Source organism: Haplochromis burtoni, unplaced genomic scaffold, assembly GCF_018398535.1.
Source record: "Haplochromis burtoni strain Fernald_Lab_line unplaced genomic scaffold, NCSU_Asbu1 Contig_4, whole genome shotgun sequence".
Taxonomy (NCBI): domain Eukaryota; kingdom Metazoa; phylum Chordata; class Actinopteri; order Cichliformes; family Cichlidae; genus Haplochromis; species Haplochromis burtoni.
The window spans coordinates 3,480,452-3,500,337 of record NW_024582365.1 but is presented as its reverse complement, the minus strand read 5'-3'; the positions used below and the strand labels follow the sequence as shown (position 1 = coordinate 3,500,337).

Below are 19,886 nucleotides of genomic sequence, written 5' to 3'. Positions count from 1 at the left end.
AATATATTTTTTAAAGTATGCTAATATTGTGGCAGTTTAAGCGCTCAGGCTGCAGTAATTAGACGGTTAGAGCTTCGTTTCGCCAGGTGGCGCCATGTTGTTGGCGCTTCAGGAGACAAGTGAGCGGGAGAGACCGACTGACAGGAGCTAAAACGACACGTTTTCGGTACTTTTATGGGGGAAAAAACCAATAAGGTGGTAAAAAAAAAAAAGAAGAAATTAGTGGTAAATGTTGAAACTGGTCCTGGGCAGCCAACGTGAACGATACTGCTAGCTGCAAGCTAACCTTAGCTTCTGCTCACAAAGTTGCCCAAAAAGAAAAAAAGCATAAACTTCAAATTTCGCTCAAGAAGGCTGACAAAGAATCTGGTGCTGTTTTGAAAAGGAGTTTTTCAAGGAGAAAGTAAGTTTTTTTCTGGGAGTTTAAGTGGTCTTGAGAGGACCAAGTGATCATGTTTCAGAGGAACTACCGCAACCTGGCCGTGGTGACACATGTGGTGAATGATGGTAAGTCTGACTCCTATTATTCTCTCGGCTTCGTTTAGCCCGGGTTTACATTACCGTCTAATCGCTTACACCTGCTTATGCTTCGTGTTTTAAACAGACATTGTGAATGATATTGCCTTAACATTGAAAATTAAAAATAAATAAGCAATAAGCATGCTACCGAGGAGGAAGGTGTAGCTATTGTTTACCTGGTCATAGAATTTAGATGGTGTGATGCTAACGGAAGCCTTCAGGCTAATATTTTAAATGCATATGTTTTTTATATTAATTAAATATATATTCAGTTGCAGTTTGGTTACTAAGAACCAGGATCGTCACGATTTGCGATAAAACACAGTCTGTACAGCTGACCCTATCCTAAAGTTTCTTTGAGCGAAATATTATCAAATTATACTCCTTTTTAAATCCTGATAGGCCATATTAAAGTGCACTGTTTGTACAAAAAAAAGCACCTCTGGACAATTCCAGAATAAAATATTAAGAGCTTATTATGACATTTTGTGATATTTCTGCTAGTATTAAACCGTGCTGGTTCACTGTCAGGGCTTATTGGGACATCATTATTGTTATTGCTTCCAGCTGCACCTTCCTGCATTGAAAGTGCTCCTGGTTTTATGCTTCAGTGGCACAAACAATAGAAGTGAGTCATTAATATAACCTGGGTTTTTTTTCTTACTTTTAAAAATCAGTCTTTTGTGCACATGTCACGGGAACTTTACAGTTATTTGGAGGATTACTGACAGCTGGTCAAAACAACATACTGAGATGTGATTTGTGCAGCGCTGAAATTATAATAAAACTTCTGTAGGTTTAGGAAATGACACATCTAAATGAATCTTATGTGATTCTGTTTTTATCAAAGGTCTCAGTGTTACATGATGTTGAAATTATTATTTTCAAATTCAAACAATATAGTTTTTAGAAGTGTTGCTAAACGAGACAACCCCATTTTGTATACCCTTTGAAACCGCTGTAGTTTTTAAAAAAAATACATTTGCATACTGGCGCAGCTTTGGAAAAAAAACAACAGACCGGCCCGTTGGCTAACTTAAAAGACAGCTGTCTGTGTTTTATCCCTCATCTTTGTGGAAATACAGAAGTTGGTTAGCCTTTTAAAGAGGTTCGTGTGTGATTTAAGTGGTCGGATATCCTACATCAAGCTTCGCGCTATAGGTTTTGCGCATATATACGCAAAAGTAAGTCGAAGCTAACGCTAGCAAAACCTGATTTGTACATTGCATGTTTGTTTGTTTTTTTGTTTTTTTACTTGACCATAATCCCACCGTAGTTTGTTTCAACTGTCCGCTCCCTTTTCTTGCCCCGGAAGAGAACCCAGTTGTGTTTCCGGCTTTGTCTTTACGTTTGGGCTCGGCAGGGAAGCTAAGCTAAGCTGCTAATTACGAGTCGACAGTCACGTCGGGGTCGCCTTTGTTCCCGCTGGTCCACTCGGAATGTTGGAGTTTCTCCGACAGCCTTGGCTTTGAGTGCCGTGAAACAAAGAAAAGAAACCACCACTAGTAGCATTGTTGTTTTTTGTTTTACTCTGGGTTGTGGCTGTTATCCAACACTATTGGAGAAATATGGCGGACGGCGGGCATTACTACAACGGTAAGAAGCCACGTTCACTGCAGGTTTAAACTTACTGCACTTTTAACGACCTTCCCACAGATCTTGGAGACTTTATGGTGAGGAGAGAGGTCAGAAGAACCGATTTCATGGTTCACGGAGGTAAAAATATGTCGAAGGCATCTCGGAGGTGTCATTTTGTGACACATGTTTACCCAGTACCACGCCATGAATATTTGTATTATTTCGCTGGTAAAATGAGTCCAGAGAGTTACTGCAGAGATCAACAAGACCAGGGCTTGTCTTGGATATTTAAAGGACTTTTTAAAATGAGCATAATTTGCAAAAGTGTAGGCTTAATTAAAATCTGCTACAGAGTGCGTATTTAAAATTGTAAGCTTCCTTTAATGTTTACATTGCAATCTGTAACAGTCATTTGAGCTCTTTTCAGTCTTATCTAGTCCATGTACAGTAGCTGATTTAATTTAACTCATAACCTATGCCTTTTGGGGGGTTATTATTGCTTGTATTTTGTAGCTGAGATGTGATATTTAGGTTGTGAGCTAACTTACTTTCTCCGTTACAGAGCATGATGACAGAACCGCACCACAGTTTCGCAACCGTAAAGGCAGAGGCCCTCACAAGGGTCGGTATGACAGGTCTCGCAGAGACCGCCAGCGTGGAAACCACTCAGGAGGGTTTGGAGGTCCTGGACCACGGTCGAGGCTTGAAGATACTGATGGAGATGTAACTATGAGTGATGGCTGTCAGGACAGCAGCTCCCAGAACAGATTGTAAGTGTAATAAGTTACACTTTCATTGAATGCATTTGCTAGAGTTTGTCTGATAAACTTCTCACAGTAATACTTTAGTCTAAGTAAACAATTAATGGCTTTAAACTGAAAAGAACATTTGCACAATGTATAATTTTCTTGTAAGGTGAGTAACACGTGAACAGCAAGGTCTTAGGTGTTTGATGTGGATTTCATGTGAAGCTGTAGGAAAGGTGAAAGGCATCTTGAATACCCCGCACAGGATGAGAAAGTAGAGCACCAGACCATTTTCACTTCTGTTCCTTTGCTGACATGAATAGTACCACAGGAAAAGTGAACAGGACTGAAACGGTAAAAGTGAACTGAGAAAAAATAAGTGATTTTGTTAGTCAGCTAAAAATTATAACATGAAATTATTAAAATATCAGCTCGTGTCCTGCATCCAGTGACTTTTTTTTTTCTAGTTTCCACATCTTGAATGAAAAACTGGTTGATGAAGGAGAATATTCCAGGTAATAAAAAGGGAGGCCACTGTAAAGCAGTGTTTTAATAAGTTTGCCTGTCTGTGTCTCATGCTCGGCCAGTACATGCGTGTGACTATTTCACAAACATTGGGGGTAGGGTAATTATTTATTTATTTATTTTAAGTCTACTACAATAAGAACTGCGAGTGTGAAAGCTGTGTTGGGCCTTGACAAAAGGTTAAAGCAACACTGAATGTAAGGAAAAATACAGAGCATTTATCCGTGTAATTTTGAAACCTGACTCCTGTCGACCTGGTGCAAAGTCCTGTAATGATTGTGGTTGGCACACTGGTGATTGCTTGTGCATATCATAACCACACTTGCTGCAGTCTACCCCTAAATGATGGAAATGGTTTTGAACTAGAATCAGAACACAAGTCAGAATGGCAAACAACGCAATTACAGAGGTTTTTATCAGGAATCTCCTTATTGCTATCTCGAGATATATGATTGATGAGTCACTGCAATGCATGTTGAGACCGACCTACTGGTACCTTTAGCCCTTCTGCTCTGCACACACCAAATTGCAAAAATCTAGATAGGCACAACAAACCGGTAGTTTATCAAAGCGCCTCACATGCCAGAATTGTGACTTAATCTTTGGCAGATGGCATGATTTGCAATGATGATAATAGATAAATAAACTGCTTGTACAAAGACAGAATACTGAGAAATAGAACTTAAAAATTGCATTGATTCTTTTCCCTGTGTGGCCATATGTCTGAATATATACTGCCTTGTTGTGTTCTCCCTAGTAACCCTTACGGAAGACCTTTTAGGAAATTAGATGGACGGTTTGACAGAGACAGGCGACAAGGCAAAGGTGGAGGCAGAGGTGGAGGGGGCGGTCCCTTCAGAGGAGGAGAACGAGGTGGCGGAGGAGGGAAAAACCAATCGGGCTGGTACAAAGTAACGGTGTGTATCATTACGGTCACCCCAGGAAGTCAAAGAAACCACTTTGTAATCTATAAAGAAATTATATTTTGTTTCTTGTATGTTTGGCAGATTCCACATGGAAGAAAATATGACAAGAAGTGGCTACTCCCAGCTCTCCAGAACATTTGTTCCGTTCCGTACCACCCTATACAGGTGCATTTAAGCACTTATAATTACTAGTTATAAACAGATTTAATACCTTTTTATATATTTCTTGAAGTAGCAAATATATGAGTAAGCTTTTTTAACAGTTTCTGTATGTTGTGTTCTGATAAAATAAATGATGTAATTCTTTGTGCCTATACAATTATTCAGAAAATATCTGCAGTACCCATGTAGTAAAATTTGTAAGGTAAGTCTAAGGCGATTTTAATTGTATTATCTTTTTCTTTCTTGTCTTGCCCTCTATATCCAGTACCACGTGGACCATAACAGGGTCCATTTCTATGTGGATGACTCCTCTGTTGCCAGTGCTTTACACAAGTGTTCACATAAGATCACAGACACCGATGGTTATAAGGTATGTTGGTGTAATAATATCGATAGGTTTTTGTGTCATGTGTACTGTTCACGCCTATTGTACTCTGCTGTGCTGTTGCCTTAAGATCACAGATCATTGGTGTGCTGCTACTGAGTGTTTATCCACCTACTTGAATGTGAAAACAAGATAATGAATAACCATTAATCAAACAATCTTAATCTTAAGTTATTGATTTGTCATTTTCCATCTGTGTTTCTTCAAGGTCGAAGTGCACGTCAACAAAAGTGCTCCACCGTCATTCCTCCTCTCTGACCTGAAGCCTGAACACCTGGAGCACCTGAAGGTAGGAAGCACCTGAGTGGGGGCAGTGATTGTGGCTAAAAGCCTCATAAGTAATGTTCAAAATGTCTTTGAGTTTCTCTAATCATTGTGAGAGTCTGTTGCTCAAACTAATGGTGTTCTAGTACTAAGTACACTGTTAAAGTGTCGTTCTTACATATATTAACTGTTTATTAGTGATGTTAATAGCACGTTCATTTAAATGCAGTTTACCAGTTTAGGTCACAGAATTATAGAACCTCAAAGCAAAGCATTTTCATTTTAGTGATGCACATGTCATGAGTGAAAGTGAAAGTTTGTCATATCTCTAAGAAGTTGGAGACAGGCGGCCTTTAGCCTGCATTTTTAACCGATCGTCTCAACCTGACTCCCTGTCAAAAAATGCCAAGTATGGTGCTTGTCTTGTTTGTAGAGACATTTTTAGAATGAAATTGCAGAAAACAAAGTTGACTAAATACACATTTCACCCGTTACTGCTAAATGTAGTAAGGCAGTATGATTTAAAATGACGACATCTCAGTTTCACAACCATAAAGGCAAAGCGCCCCAAACTAACCAAGCACAATGTTCAGGACTTTGTTATGATGAACTTAACATCAACAACAAAATGACTCACTGATGAGTGTACAGCTATCCACTCAACACAACAAAAAGGAAGAAAGCACCACCTTCTGGTGCTTTTGGGAAATACATGTTAAATTCTCAAGCAAGCAGACCACTGAACTACCAATAGCTGCTATATTCTAGCCAAACCCTACTTATAATAACTGTAAATGTGTATTGTCCCAATCAGGTGTTTTCAGAGTAAAGCTGCAACTATGGGGAGTGATTAGGAGCGTTAGTAGAACCTTAATAAAATATTTATAAATTTTTGAAATTTTTATATGACTGTACCATAAGTTTATTATTTGTGTTGTTATATTTGGACGCATTGAGCAAACGGGTAAAGTGGTGGCTGCTTCGCTGCATTCATTTTATTAAATTGGTAAACTCTTTTTGCATTTGATTCAACAGAAGTGATCTGACCTGAGTGGTGGAGAGAGTTCAGAGGAGAATTATTTTGCCATTGTGACCATTTGTGGTGTTTTGGAGGCTAATGTGTTGATTCTTGTTTTTATCTGACAGCAATGCATGGCAAAACGTTTCGATGCCTCCCAGCAAGCACTCGACTTGAACAACATTCGAACAGACCCAGGTGATTATACGCATCTTTTAAAAAATTTTTTTACATACATTTGCTACCAGGATCACACGGTTCATACTTATAAGTAAGTTTCTGACCAGCCTTACAGAAATGATGATGATTATTATTGTTATTACAATACTTGCATCTCTGCGAAATGGCAATTGAATGCCTGTTCTAAATGGCTTCCTGTGATGTTTTACACCAAGAGTCAAATCAATCCTCCTGTGAAACTGTACCTTGCAGAACTTTATTTACTGCCATGTAAAACAACACTTTAACATGTTTGTGTAGTGTTTTATTGCTAATTTTATCTTGCATGACAGACCTGGTGTCCCAAAACATTGAAGTGATCCTGAACAGGAAGACTAACATGGAAGCTGTCATCAAGATCATTGAAGAAAACATTCCTGAGGTAACATTAGTGCAGTGACAGAAGCACAGGCACTTCTACAATCTACTGTAGCTGCTATAAAGTAATGGAACACATTTAAGTGTGCTCATTGTCATTTTGTGTCTCATTTTGCCAGCTGACGTCCTTAAACCTGAGTAACAACCGTATTCACAAACTGGATGAACTGGCTGAATTGGTTACCAAGGTGCCCAATTTGAAAACGCTCAATCTTTCCCAAAATGAGGTGAGACTGACTACTCAGTTTGTAGAAGTATAAACAGACATGACCTAGTGGTCCTTTGCACGTTGCGTGTGTATGTTTGTGCAATTTAAAAAAAATAAAATAAAATAAAAATCCTGATTCTGTGTGGTTCTCCAGCTAAAGTCTGATCGGGAGCTGGACAGGGTGAAAGGCCTGAAGCTGGTGGAGCTGTGGCTAACTCGAAACCCTCTGTGTGACGTCTTCAAGGACCAGGCCTCATACATTAGGTCAGTCAGCGATTCACGAGATTGGAAAAAGTAATAATTCAGTGACTGTGTGTGGCTGTCTGAGTATGATGCAGGATGCTACAAAACAAGATCAGTTACCTGTGTTTGTGTTTATGATGGCTGTAAAGTAACAAACCATTTTGCTCAGGAGTTGAGGATGAACGCTTGGACCAAGCAGAGCCAACTCATAAAAACTTTAACAACTTGTGTTTTCTGTGAGTGAAACACTGTAACTTGCAGATATTATCTTTTTTTTTTTAAAGTTGAAGGAGACGTACCAGTTGACTTAAATACACCATAAGCTTTCTGATCTTGTCACTATGTTGAGGAATATTAAAAACGCCCTAAATGGAAATGATAACTGATTAATATTTGTCATTTATGTACAGATTTACTTGCATACAGACTTTTAAATATCCATGCAGTTGTGCCTATACCTATACACTTGTAGTGACATACACAAGTATTCAGCTATGTGCTGTGCGTTAAATAATCAAGGATCTGTGGGTATTTAAATGTTTTGGGGGGGGGTTTTGTTGTTGTCGTTGTTTTTTGGGGGGTTTGAACGTGTTTTTCCCACTATATGATTAACGTTTCTTTTTCGCACTGCAAACTAATCATTTCTTACTTTCAAAAGTTGCTGAGAGGACATCTGACCACAGTAAATTTGCACAGTGTTAAAATTTATTTTCCTTTCAGCTTGCTTAAACCCTCTGCAGTGTGAACAGCACTACTTCTTCTTTCTGACGGTTGTTCAGCTTCTCTGTGGCACTTCCTTTCAAGCTTTGGTCTCATCTTTGTGTGTTGTCACTCTAGGCGGCGCTCTGCCTAGTATTCCCCTGCTGACATTGTGGTTACTTATCCCATAAGCTGCTGTAAAAATACTGTCACACTGCAGATGATAAGAAGCATGCTATTTTAAAAAACAAAACAAAAACTGCAACAAAAAGCAAAAAAGAAGTGAGCATTTCACATCCGATTTATTTCAAAAACAGGGATCCATAATGAGATTTTGAGCAGTACTGTAAAAGTGTAGACTCTCTGTTGGAGAGTGGGCAAGCCATTTTCATCTCGACAAATTTTGGATGAAACAAAGAAAATTTCCACAGCCAGTGTGTCCCCTCCCCTCATAGCACCCCTGCCCACTTGGCCCCCGTATCAGGCGAGTATGGAAGGCTGGATAGCCCATGACGGGTAAGATCCCACCTCGAAACCCTGGGACAACCTAAGGCAGGCACAGTCACGATTACTCGGCCTCAGTCCCTGTGAGCTCAGACTCACTGGTGAGATGAAGTGAAGAAGACGGGACTTCAAGGGTAAAGCCGCTGGGATGAGGCGGAGGGGGAAATGTCATTATCAATGACCAGTGATGAGCCAAAGAGAGAAAACACTCCCACTAATCTCTTTTGCCTAAAATGGGCCTCTGATTGTCTGTGAATGAAGTGGAGAGTTTGGCAAATATCCCTGACAAAACCTCTGAAGAAAATATGTTCTGAACTGGAAATCAGTTCAGAAAAAAACTCAACATGAAAACACTTCCTCTTCCAGTTTCTGATGGCTGTGACCAGTACGAAAAAGCTCAATTATTATTAGATGATTTTCACTCTACGTCATGATTACGCCTCTTTAACCAGAGGCTTGGTCCCAAATTTTACTTGGGGAAAAATAAAAGCTTATAGAAAGTTTATTTACTCTTCAGAGTGAGAAAGTTAGCTGGTAAATTTCGTACTTTAGCAGCAGGGGATGGGTACAGAATGAGCGGCGGGACTGCTAGGCTAAGCTCTCTTAGAGACCTGCTGTCGTTGCCGTTCGGCTCTCTTCTCAGGTCTGCTTTAATTGCTGATAATCGTGGGCACAGACGCTGATGAAAATCACCCAAATGATGAATAGTGACTGTCTTTTGAATGTTAGGCTACTTGTGCTAGTATGTCACTGAACTGTACTTCACCTGTTTTGTTTTCTTGGTGACGTAGACTCATCTGTTCCCCAACATCTTGGCCAGAGATTTTGTAACCACCTCTCTCCCAGCAATGCATAATCTCTTTATTTTAATACTTCAGAATGAATGTGTTTGCTGGATCCTGGTGTGGTCTCGTAAATCATGGGACTTTGCATGTTAGTATGTGTGCGCTCCTAGAAAAGTGTGCTTGTGTTGCTGCTCCATGTCAGATCTGTGTATGTCACCAAAATGGGGGAGAGGGTGAGTATACCAGCTGGTAAGTACACTTCAGTGCGGGAAACTTCAAAAGAGCACAGCAAAAAATATGAGAAGGACGAAAACGCTAAGTTGATTTGTGGATTTCCTTGTACACACAGAAGATTAAATCCTTTGTGACACTGGTTGTAATGAAACATTTTAATTTCATCCTCAAAGTGTAGTGTCCTAAAAATTCAACTGAAAGGCACAAAATGACATTAAGTGGATCAGCAGGTGTGACTGTCAGTTATACCCACAGTAATGAACATTATTTGTGTGTGTATGGGTATGGATTGTGACGATAACATTCCTGCTCTTGGTTTATGTTCCCATACCAGTGCTGTGCGCCAGAGGTTTCCCCGGCTTCTCAGACTGGTAGGTTCCCACATTTATATCTCAAAAATTCACTATCTTTGAAGTCATTCTCCTTTATTTAGTTGTTCTTTTACCTAAAGATGCTATAAAATCCTTTTGAATATTCCAATAAATGTCATGTTCTGAAGAATCTGTTGGTGTTCTGCATTTCTATTGTTTTCGGCCAAAATGGGAAAAATGATCAGAGTAGTTTTGTTTCATATGTTCCCTGGGAAACCCTAAAATGGTCATTATCTTTCATATGATACGCACATCTCCATATTTTAGTTTTTGTATTGCTTTATTGATGTTAAACCAAACTTTTACGATAATTTTGTGTGTTTCACTTCAGGATGGTCATGACCTCCCTCCACCGATTGGATTTGATGTGGAAACGCCCACCACTATTCCCCCCTGCAAGGTTAGCTGAATGTATAGTTTTACTCACTGATATTCAGCATTGTGTCTATATTACTGTTAACTAAATTAGTTTAATCTGCGTTGTACAAATGCTTTCCTGTGTGACTTTCCAGGGCAGCTGTTTTGGCTCCGATGAGATCAAGGCGCACATCCTTCGGTTCTTGCAACAGTAAGTTTCTCCTTTTCCTTTTTTAGTAATGAGGAAAACTCTGAAATTTTTTTAGAGTTGGTGCACTGATAATGTGCCCACTGAACAATTAGTGTTTTTATTTGTTAATTTTAATTAGCTTTTAAGGAAATAGTTTCTGTGTTTGTCCTTTTCCCCAAAAAATTAACTTCATGGCTTGCGACTGTGTTGCAGGTACTACAGTATCTATGATTCGGGGGATAGACAGCCGCTCCTGGATGCCTATCATGATGGAGCATCATTATCAATCACAACACCTTACTCCACCCAGAACCCCTCCAGGTGAGGACACAAAAGCACATTTGTAGATAACTTACTACTCTGATTAATATATTTTGGGTAGCTTGCCTCCACCAGTGTGTGAATGTGAGAGTGAATGAATAGTGGCATTGTAAAGCGCTTTGGGTGCCTTGAAAAGCGCTATATAAATCCAATCCATTATTATTATTATTATTTTCATCAACAAAGCAGAATTAAGCTTTTCATTGACAAGATGTTTGCATGGGTTGCTCTTTCTGTGTCTTCCCCTAACATTGAGTCTGTTTGTCCCTCTGCTGTTTAGGAGCAGTCTGGGAGAGTATTACAAAGACAGTCGAAACCTGAAGAGAGTCAAAGACTCCAGTGAGTATCTTTCACTGTCTAAATTGAGGTTGTCGGGGTTTGAGACGTCTCCTCATGTTTTCCCTCTCGAAATTTTGACTTCTTTAGCGATACGCTTTCGACTGCTGAAGCATACACGACTGAACGTGGTGGCTTTCCTCAACGAGCTACCAAAGACTCAGCACGACATCGCCTCCTTTACAATTGATGTGAACACCTACACGGTGGGTTTTCATTCTGTCATCCACCTTGACGTTTTCCTCTGAAGCAATTTATTGTTCTAATTCTCTCAAAACATGTTTTCCGTTTACAGAATACACTACTGTCATTCACAGTGAGTGGAGTCTTTAAAGAAGGTGAGCTGTTTTAGTCAGAGTTTTAGAATTGGTCCTGAACAAAGGGGCATACCTGTTGATTTCTTTACTAATTTGTCTGTCTGTTGTCTGTTTCAGTTGTTGTTGATGGGAAATCGCGAGAATCCACAATGGCCTTCTCTCGAGTTTTCATCACAGTCCCAGCAGGAAATTCTGGGTGAGTTTTACTGAGCTCCCGGTGGTTTATATGATCTTCCCGTGGTGCATAACGAAGTGTTTGTTTATTGTTATGCTTCAGTCTGCGTCTTGAGACCAGTCTGCAACAACTTGGCACCCACCAATCACTAGAGAAAAATGTGTATTTCATGAAATTGGTAACACGCTGTGTTAGAGTCAGAGAGTCATAACGGTCAAGTAAAATATATCAAACATATTACATGCGTGCGTCTCCTGCTAGAGCCTGACAGCAGACTGTATTGCAGATGAACCTAATCAGAAATTGTACCAACAAACAAAAAGGACGTTTAGCTTCTCCTGTGTATAACAGAAACATCCAGATATCCTTATGTTTTCTGTGTGTGGTTCTTTTGTGACAGGTTGTGCATTGTCAACGACCAGCTTTTCATTCGAATGGCCACAACAGAGGAGATCCGCCGAGCCTTCGTGGCTCCTGCCCCGACTCCATCTTCCAGCCCTGTCCCCACCCTCACTGCACAGCAGCAAGAGATGCTCACAGCTTTCTCACAGAAGTCTGGCATGAACCTGGAGTGGTCACAGAAGTGCGTTTTGTTTCCTGCACATATCTTTTTGTGGTCTTGTGTATGATTGTGTATTTAAACATCTAAACATACATCTTTAACAGGTGTCTACAAGACAATGAATGGGACTTCAGCAGAGCAGCGCAGATCTTTACTCAGTTGAAGGTAACTTGTATAATAATAATGATAATTGTTCTGTCTATAAATCAACATAGAAAGACTATTGTGAGGCCATGGCTTTGAAATATCTCCTTTTGTTTTCTCTTTCCAGGCTGAAGGAAAGATTCCTGACGTAGCTTTCATAAAATAAAGAGTGGAATCAAATATCTGTGAAATAAACTAAAGCGCAGTTACTTTTATTTATGGCTTTTGTTCTTTTATTCGCTCACTTTTGTTTAATTATGAATGAAGTAGATCAAGTCTACTTGTGTTAACTGTTTTAACAGCCAAATGTCATTCTGCTACTGTTTTTGGTTATTGTAACCTTAGTTTTTGGTCATTTGTATAGATATCACTACACAGTTTTTATAGGAATAAAGACATATGGCCAATGGTCCATTGTATTCATGTGCTCATCTTGATTTTGTTTGTTTATGTTTAACAATAAAATATATTTTGTCACAACTGATAAATTTTCTTCAAGGTTACATTAGAAAAGAGTGGGAAAAGTGAGGGGGAAATGCCCAATAATTTGACTACATTTCAGTTTACAGTATAAATGTCAAAATATTTTAAATAACTGAGAAACGGTGACTTATTGAAAGATGTAAAATTGTTAAGTTTCATTGGGGGGAAAAAAATAGATCAATGATGCTGCTCATGGATGACTTTAAGTTTTACCCACGCAAATATGTGTGGGAAAAGTTGACATAAAAAATATAGTATGGAACTTTTTACAGTGCTTCTTTAGTTCCTACATCTTTATGGCTGTCCAGGTTGAAGTTTGGGCTAATTTAAATTAATTATTTTTCTTGTATATCAGAGACAGCTCGGGTTGAGCAGTTTGGAGACAGAGTAGTCTGAAGTGGGAGCATGCGAAATGGAGGGAGAGCAGATGGTTTAGACAAAGTGTTATTGAAGGGAGCAGCTGAGGGAAGCTGGCCTTAAGTTTGTATTCGCTTTAGGGTGGTAGATTTAATATATACTGTACATTTGCCTTACCTATGATACTAAGACTTATGTTTATAATATTAAATATAGTTAAGATAAAACCACAAAGTTGAATAAAAAAGTTTGGAGTTACAGAACTCTTGTTAGATACAACCAGTTTAATTGACCAAAACAAATTTTAAGGTTAAAGAACAAGTGAAAACGATCTGCAAGAAAAATAAAAGGAGACAATCGGGGAGAACGCACACATTATCTTTTTTTCAATTTTATTATTTTTTACATACAAAGGCACACACTGAAGCGGAATCACATTTTATAAAAGGATAAGATTTGTGATTTCTGATCGTCCATATCGCCTTGCCTTCCATACAGTTATATGTAAATATTCAAAACTCTGGAAGAAAAATATAAAATCAGTGTGTTACAATTAAAGAGCTGACCTTCTAAAAATGGCGCCTGGATAGATACGTTCCTTTTCCGGTTTTTGCCTACGTCAGTGTGACGAGTTACGCACGGACGTTCCATCAGTTGGCGAATGATAACAATAAACAACCCCGAAACAAGGGATACGCGAAGAGGACTTATCGCTGCGATTCGACACAAAGCTGGCGAAAATATGAGTTGAGACGGATACCGTCAGCTGGAGTAAAGTCTCGAAAAGTATCGTGGGAGCTTCTTGGGTCCTGACACAAAGGATTTTGTAGTTTTTGTGTAGGGAGAACTAGAGTTACGGTATACCCCTTCCTTAGCCCCTTGTAGCTAGCTGTGGCTCATTCCTTGTTTTTGCACACTTTGTTTTAGTCTGTTATGCAGTTTCCAGAGGACTGTACTCGCACTCGTTCTCCTCCACCACCTCTTCGCTCCCTCTCCCCGCTCTCTCTGGCCCTATGTCTCGCTGGTTTTTCCCCTGGTCGGGCTCAATCAAGAAGCGGGCCTGTCGGTACCTTTTACAGCACTACCTCGGTCACTTTTTGCAGGAGCGATTGAGCCTCGATCAGCTGGGCTTGGACTTGTACAACGGCAGCGGTGTCATCAAGGATATCAACCTCGATGTTTGGGTGAGTTTTTAACCGTGAGGAGAAGGTGATCTTGGCACGCGTGCAGCAGCCATCAAGTGTTTTTGTCGGACTCGTGCTCCCTCGACTATTTCGCAACTGCGCTTGAATTCAACAACAATCTCCAGCGTCGGGCTCCCAGCCTAGGTCACATTTCTTCGAGGAAATCCACTCTCAGGAAACGCACCACTAGCTCACGAGTTTAGGTTTACCTCTGTCTGCATTCAGCATAAATATATATGCCCATGGTACACTAACTATGCACTTCCTCAGCTTTATATGACACCCAGAGTGATGAGGCAAATGTGAAACCGCATATTTCAATTTTTTCTTTTACTTTTACTTCTTAGCAGCTGCTTACTAACTGCCTCCTCTTTACAACAGGCGGTCAATGAGCTTTTGGAGTCCCTGGGGGCCCCTCTGGAGATAGTAGATGGCTTTGTGAGCAGCATAACGGTGACCATCCCTTGGCAGGCTCTCTTGACTGATCACTGCACCTTAGAGGTTTCTGGTCTTCAGATAACATGCCGACCCAAGTACCGGACCAGTAAGTTCGCTTAAAGTATATGTTCTTTTCATTGAGACACCGAACACGCCTCAGCCAGCAACTCATGTTCTTATCATTTCTTAATGTGCAAACCCAGTTTGACAAAATCAGTATAATTATTAAGATTGCATCATTTATCTTCAAGGACACTGCAGAAGATGTAAACAGGATAAGAAAACATTCATTTGGTACTATTTATGTGAACAAGGACTGCAATAATTCTGCCATATACTTTCATATGTTTGAGTCTGACAGATATTAAACTAATGATGCTAATTTGTGAATCCTTTCAGGTCCACATCTAGCTCAGGCTAAATCTTGTCTCATATGTGTAACTTAGACATCATCTCACTAAAAAAAAAGAAATTAAAAGAATGGTAAATAGCCAATACTGAAATAGCTAAAGTACAGAAATCACTCAGTGCTCCCTGTTTGTTTGTCTTTTGCCATCAGGTGGGGGCTGGGACTCGCAAGGTTGGTCGTCCAGCATGACCTCCAGCATGCAGCTGGCTCAGGAGTGCCTAAAGGACCCCCCTGAGGCTTCAGAGGAGCCCCCTGCCCCACTGGAGGGGCTTGAGATGTTTGCACAGACTATTGAGACGGGTGAGTGAAAGCAGTTTGTCTGCATGCCGATTCTCACTTGTCTAAATGTGATAGTTGGCGTGCAGACAAAAGAACTTCCTCAGCAGCGGGGGAAAAGTCAAGCGTTCTCAAGAACTCCCACAAACCATCACAGTTATGATCACTTTGGAGTACAGTACTTTCCATCCATTCCCCAGGAAACCTCTTCCCCCAAGAAACCAAAGTGATAAAAATGTACAAATAAAAATATAAAGTCATAAAATTATATTTACTTTATTGACCTAATTTATCTGCTCTTTTTTGCTTTGAGTGTTTCATGTGTTACATGTATTTAAAGTCACACTCGTTTCTCTCATCACCCTTATCTCCCCTGTTGTCACTGTGTGTGTGAGAGGGGCATCAAACAAAACCGAGTGCAGTAAGGTGGGGATTAGTCTTTGTTGCAGACACAGACAGGTGCAGACACCACTGACCAGTGCTTATTCCTGTAATAGTCCTCTGAAGGGCGCATGCGTAGTTGGGTCGAGTCCATAAAAAAGGCAGGCATGCAGAGTTTTTGCATGAAGCGTCTCGCTCATTGTCTGTTGATACACTTAACGCAACCCAGACACAAGTTGACCCTAGCACACTTGCAGATGAAGAAACTGTGACACATATCACCCGAGGCCAGACGGGGAGAAATTAAGGTAGGTTGACTGCAACTTACAATAAGCTGTACTTCATGTGTACCAGATACTGTGTGTATCAGATGGTTCAGTGACCAACATAAACACACAGAGGGATGAACTTTAACGCTCACTTTGTTTCAAAACACATAACACTTATTGATACTCTCATATTTTATTTTGCATGGAAAAGAACCATAAAACTAGCCAAAGTTCTTTTTGTTGTTGTGTATTGTTTTCTGTAAGAAAGAGGGAAATCATCATTGCTGGCCTCATGGTGGTGTTGACATGTCTCAGCTTTGACATTTCAACGAATTATAGTTTAAACTATGTATTTTTAACTATTTATGATCTATCGCCCTGATTATCCCTCCACCTCATTCCAAATAGAAAGCCATCTCTGTGACAGCCTTCTTCTGTATATTATCATTGCTCAGTTACTCCTGGCTGTTACCCATCATCCCACAGTTCATTTCCTACTTTGGGGGTTGAAAGGGGCTTTTGTTCATCTTTACCAAACCTCCTGATGTTACCTAAATCAGAGGCTCCTCAGCGATGTAGATGTTTCTTTGGAAAAAGAAAAGAAAAAGAAAACAGGATTCTGGAGGTTTACATAAATATAATATAGGGCATGCTACAGGTCAACAGTTTCACTGTACACTTGTTCTATCTATTCTGGGCGGCCCATCCCTGCTAAGTGACGTCCTCTGGCTTCCTGCAGACTGGATTTACTCAGGAGATTATATTATTGTGAGAGATGGGGAATCTGTTAATTTGCATCCAGCATGCTTATAGGTTTGTGTAACTAATGAGAAAAAAAAAAATATTGGGTAAATTTGAAATGGAACAGATTTAAAAACCTGTGATCTGCTCACAGTTGGCCACCTTAATTTACAATTTCTCCACATTGGTGCGGTTCTTTTTTATGTTTATTTAGTTGTTTGTTTATTGTAGTTACCCTTTATTCCATTACTGATAAGTATTCTTTTGGCCTATAGTACTGTCCAAAAGGCCAGTGAGCCACCCCTCATTTTCTATTCTGTGAGGAAAGAGAGATGCTAGTTGCTACTATTTATTGAAACACGTCCAAACATATGTGAAAATAAAGTATATAAGAAAAATACATTAATAATTAGTTTGAAAGTTAATATTGGGTTTGAACACCTTCTTCATCACACCCTGAACTCTCTCAGGCAAGCTTTCTGATCATTTCTTTAAGTAATCTTCAGGAATAGTTGTCTAGGGTTCTTAAAGGACATTCAAAGTGATTCTTTGGCTGGCTTTTTGCTCTGTTCTCTCTTAAGACGACCCCACACTGCTTCAATAATGTTGAGGTTGATGCTCTAGGGCAGGGGTCTCGAACTCCAGGCCTCAAGGATACCGTCAGCTATCTAAAACCTGTCGTGCTGGTTTTAGATAGCACCCTGGGTCAACACACCTGAATCAAATTATTAGTTCATTTCCAGGCCTCTGGAGAACTTCAAGACATGTTGAGGAGGTCATTTAGCCATTTAAATCAGCTGTGTTGGATCAAGGACACATCTAAAACCTGCAGGATACCGGCCCTCGAGGCCTGGAGTTCAAGACCCTTGCTTATAATTGATTATATTTGATGGGGGGGTTCTATCCAGGTATGCCGTTACTACATGGTGAGTATGTTTGGCATCACTGGCATGATGAAAAATCAAGCTATTGCCAATCAGATGCGTTCCAGATAGTATTGCATGGTGAATGAAAATCTCACAGTACTTTTCTGAATTCAAAATTTCATCAATTCTGAAAAGATCTCCAACACCACCAGCTCAAATGCACCCCAAACCATGACTCTCAACTGTGATGGCTATAAACCACGGGTGGGGAACTCCAGGCCTCAAGGGCTGGTGTCCTACAGGTTTTAGATGTGTCCTTGATCCAACACGGCTGATTTAAATGGCTAAATTACCTCTTCAACATGTCTTGAAGTTCTCCAGAGGCCTGGTAATGAACTAATCATTTGATTCAGGGGTGTTGACCTAGGCCCTTGAGGCATGGAGTTCCCCACCCCTGCTGTAAACATTTACATTAGTACCTCTCTCCTGATCTCTTCCGGATATACTGACAGTGAATTGAAAATTACTCTGTAAGACTCGTTACTGATTCTAGTGACAGTCAAGTTCTTGTGTTTTCCTTCAACAATGGCTTCTTAACAGCCATCCTTCCACTGAGACCATTTCTGATGAGGCTTTGTTAAACAATAGATGGATCAACTGAAGGTCCAGATGTATCTCTCCGCTCCTCTGTCAGCACTTTGCTAGATTTTTGCCTAATTTCTTAAAGACACAACTTTGAACTTTGAGATACTGTTCATCTGCTGTAGATTATTTTTAGGCCTGTTACTTCTTTTATCCACTACTTATCGTTTCCGTATTTGTTTTTTTGTTTTGTTTTTTTAAGACACACTGCACCACATGGTGTGATATGCCAACTTTTCAGAGGATTTGGAAATCACCTTGTTGGTGCAAAAGTATCATTTTATGTGAGTCAAACTAAAGACTCTATGAAGGGGAAGAAAATTATGTGCTTTTGAAACAGGCTGCTAGTAACAAGCGTTTAGAAGGCCTGGAGAACTATTGCTCAAGACCACTTTAATAATTAGAGGAAATTCTGGCTCCTTGGAAGCATAGAGACATTAAAGGTGGCTCAAGACCATTACTCTGTGTTTTTTTTTATTTATTTTTTATAATTGAACAACACTTCATACATATATATACATATAGTGTTACACAGTACAAGTGAGTTGTTCGACATTTATAATGTGCTATCAAACGGCATTAATGTTTGGTCATGGATATTTTTTATTTTTTATTTCCCAGTAACTTTACAGTGCCCCCATTATACTTCTACTTCTTTTCCATAATGTACTTTACTGTTACTGCTCATATTAAATATGATTAATGTTTCAGATAAGGAGGCTGTTGTTTGCACAGGTAATTCTTTCTCTGTTTGATCAGTTTCAGGCAGTACTTTCTGTTCCTTACTTGGCTCTTGGCTTTGATGCCAATGAGAGGTCATATCCTTAATATTGACATCTTGGGTACACAGCTCTGTAATTCCACCAAGCTGCTCTTCAAATCTTTTGCTTCCAAAACTTTTAATTTCCTTACAGGAAAACATGTCAGTTCAACTTTGTTTCCCTTCACATTTTTCCATGGTTGTTCATGCCCCATCTGAATTGGCTTTATTCCCCACCACTGGGGCCTCCACCATAGTTTGATATCCACTGTTTTAAAGGGAGGTGAATTAGAGCGTCTTGTTTACAACGGTTAGCTCTGACTTTGACAAATCAGAATTTACCTTCATTCAGCTTTGACTAAGCAGATGTGCTTCAGGGAGACAGTAGAGACACTGTTAATGTACAAATTAGATCCCACCACTCAGAGCAAAGCAGAACTCATGTAAGAGATCGGTGCTAATGAATCTTTGCATATCTGTTTTGTCGTCTGTTTTTCAGTCCTTCGTCGCATTAAAGTCACCTTTCTAGACACTATCGTCCGCATCGAGCACCAGCCCTTGGACCTGGAAACAGGCGTCGCCTTAGAAGTGCACATTAAAAGGTGAGTTCCTGCTTCCTTTTTCCTAACGGAATATGAGCTGCAAACAGGAAAAACTAGACCTGGTTTTCACTGAAGGTTATTTTACATACTTACAGTTACAGCCTCATTGATACTACAGTTAGAGTAGTAACAACATTTCCAGTAGTAATTGAAACACTTTCAAACACATAAATGTATAACTTGTGCTTCAGTAGTTCATCTGACAGTAACTTTACTTGCCTTTTAGAGTCACATTGTCTTCATTCAGTGTATTAAAGGGAGCAATATGTGTTTGTGTGTTTATTTTTCTACATTTACGTTCACTAGAAATTC

At 39.8% G+C, this 19,886-nt stretch overlaps 2 protein-coding genes across 5 annotated transcripts in view; both read left to right on the top strand.

Annotated features, from left to right (window-relative positions):
* Positions 1–79: 79 nt before the first annotated feature.
* On the top strand, positions 80–12,381 carry nxf1a (nuclear RNA export factor 1a). 4 transcript variants are annotated; one of them, XM_005913325.3, is made up of 22 exons: positions 80–507; positions 2,176–2,235; positions 2,660–2,867; positions 4,126–4,285; positions 4,376–4,459; positions 4,722–4,826; positions 5,050–5,130; positions 6,252–6,321; positions 6,636–6,724; positions 6,840–6,947; positions 7,083–7,192; positions 9,728–9,764; positions 10,096–10,164; positions 10,277–10,332; positions 10,525–10,632; positions 10,913–10,971; positions 11,059–11,174; positions 11,264–11,306; positions 11,403–11,481; positions 11,861–12,043; positions 12,127–12,187; positions 12,294–12,381. In XM_005913325.3, exons 1-22 carry the CDS (start codon positions 453–455, stop codon positions 12,330–12,332), a joined length of 1,980 nt encoding a protein of 659 aa, XP_005913387.1. In that variant the 5' UTR covers positions 80–452; the 3' UTR covers positions 12,333–12,381. The 4 variants fall into 4 exon arrangements, with proteins under 4 accessions (XP_005913387.1, XP_005913388.1, XP_005913389.1 ...); XM_005913327.3 differs by lacking the exon at positions 80–507 and adding an exon at positions 1,498–1,703; XM_005913326.3 differs by lacking the exon at positions 2,176–2,235 and having other exon boundaries at positions 81–507.
* A 1,244-nt stretch (positions 12,382–13,625) lies between these two features.
* The window catches only part of atg2a (autophagy related 2A), a 28,885-nt gene continuing 22,624 nt past the window's right edge, over positions 13,626–19,886 (top strand). The window contains exons 1-4 of the mRNA XM_014334550.2: positions 13,626–14,190; positions 14,572–14,734; positions 15,188–15,337; positions 19,472–19,574. Of these exons, the coding sequence (XP_014190036.1) occupies positions 14,020–14,190; positions 14,572–14,734; positions 15,188–15,337; positions 19,472–19,574 (587 nt within the window). The 5' untranslated portion in view covers positions 13,626–14,019. The remainder of the gene's footprint in view (positions 14,191–14,571; positions 14,735–15,187; positions 15,338–19,471; positions 19,575–19,886) is intronic.

Coding starts and splice junctions, on each gene's coding strand:
- nxf1a (XM_005913325.3), top strand. CDS start 453: ATGTTTCAGAGGAACTACCGCAACCTGGCCGTGGTGACACATGTGGTG. Junction 6,725..6,839: donor TTGAAGAAAACATTCCTGAG/GTAACATTAGTG, acceptor TCATTTTGCCAG/CTGACGTCCTTAAACCTGAG. Junction 12,044..12,126: donor AACCTGGAGTGGTCACAGAA/GTGCGTTTTGTT, acceptor CATCTTTAACAG/GTGTCTACAAGACAATGAAT.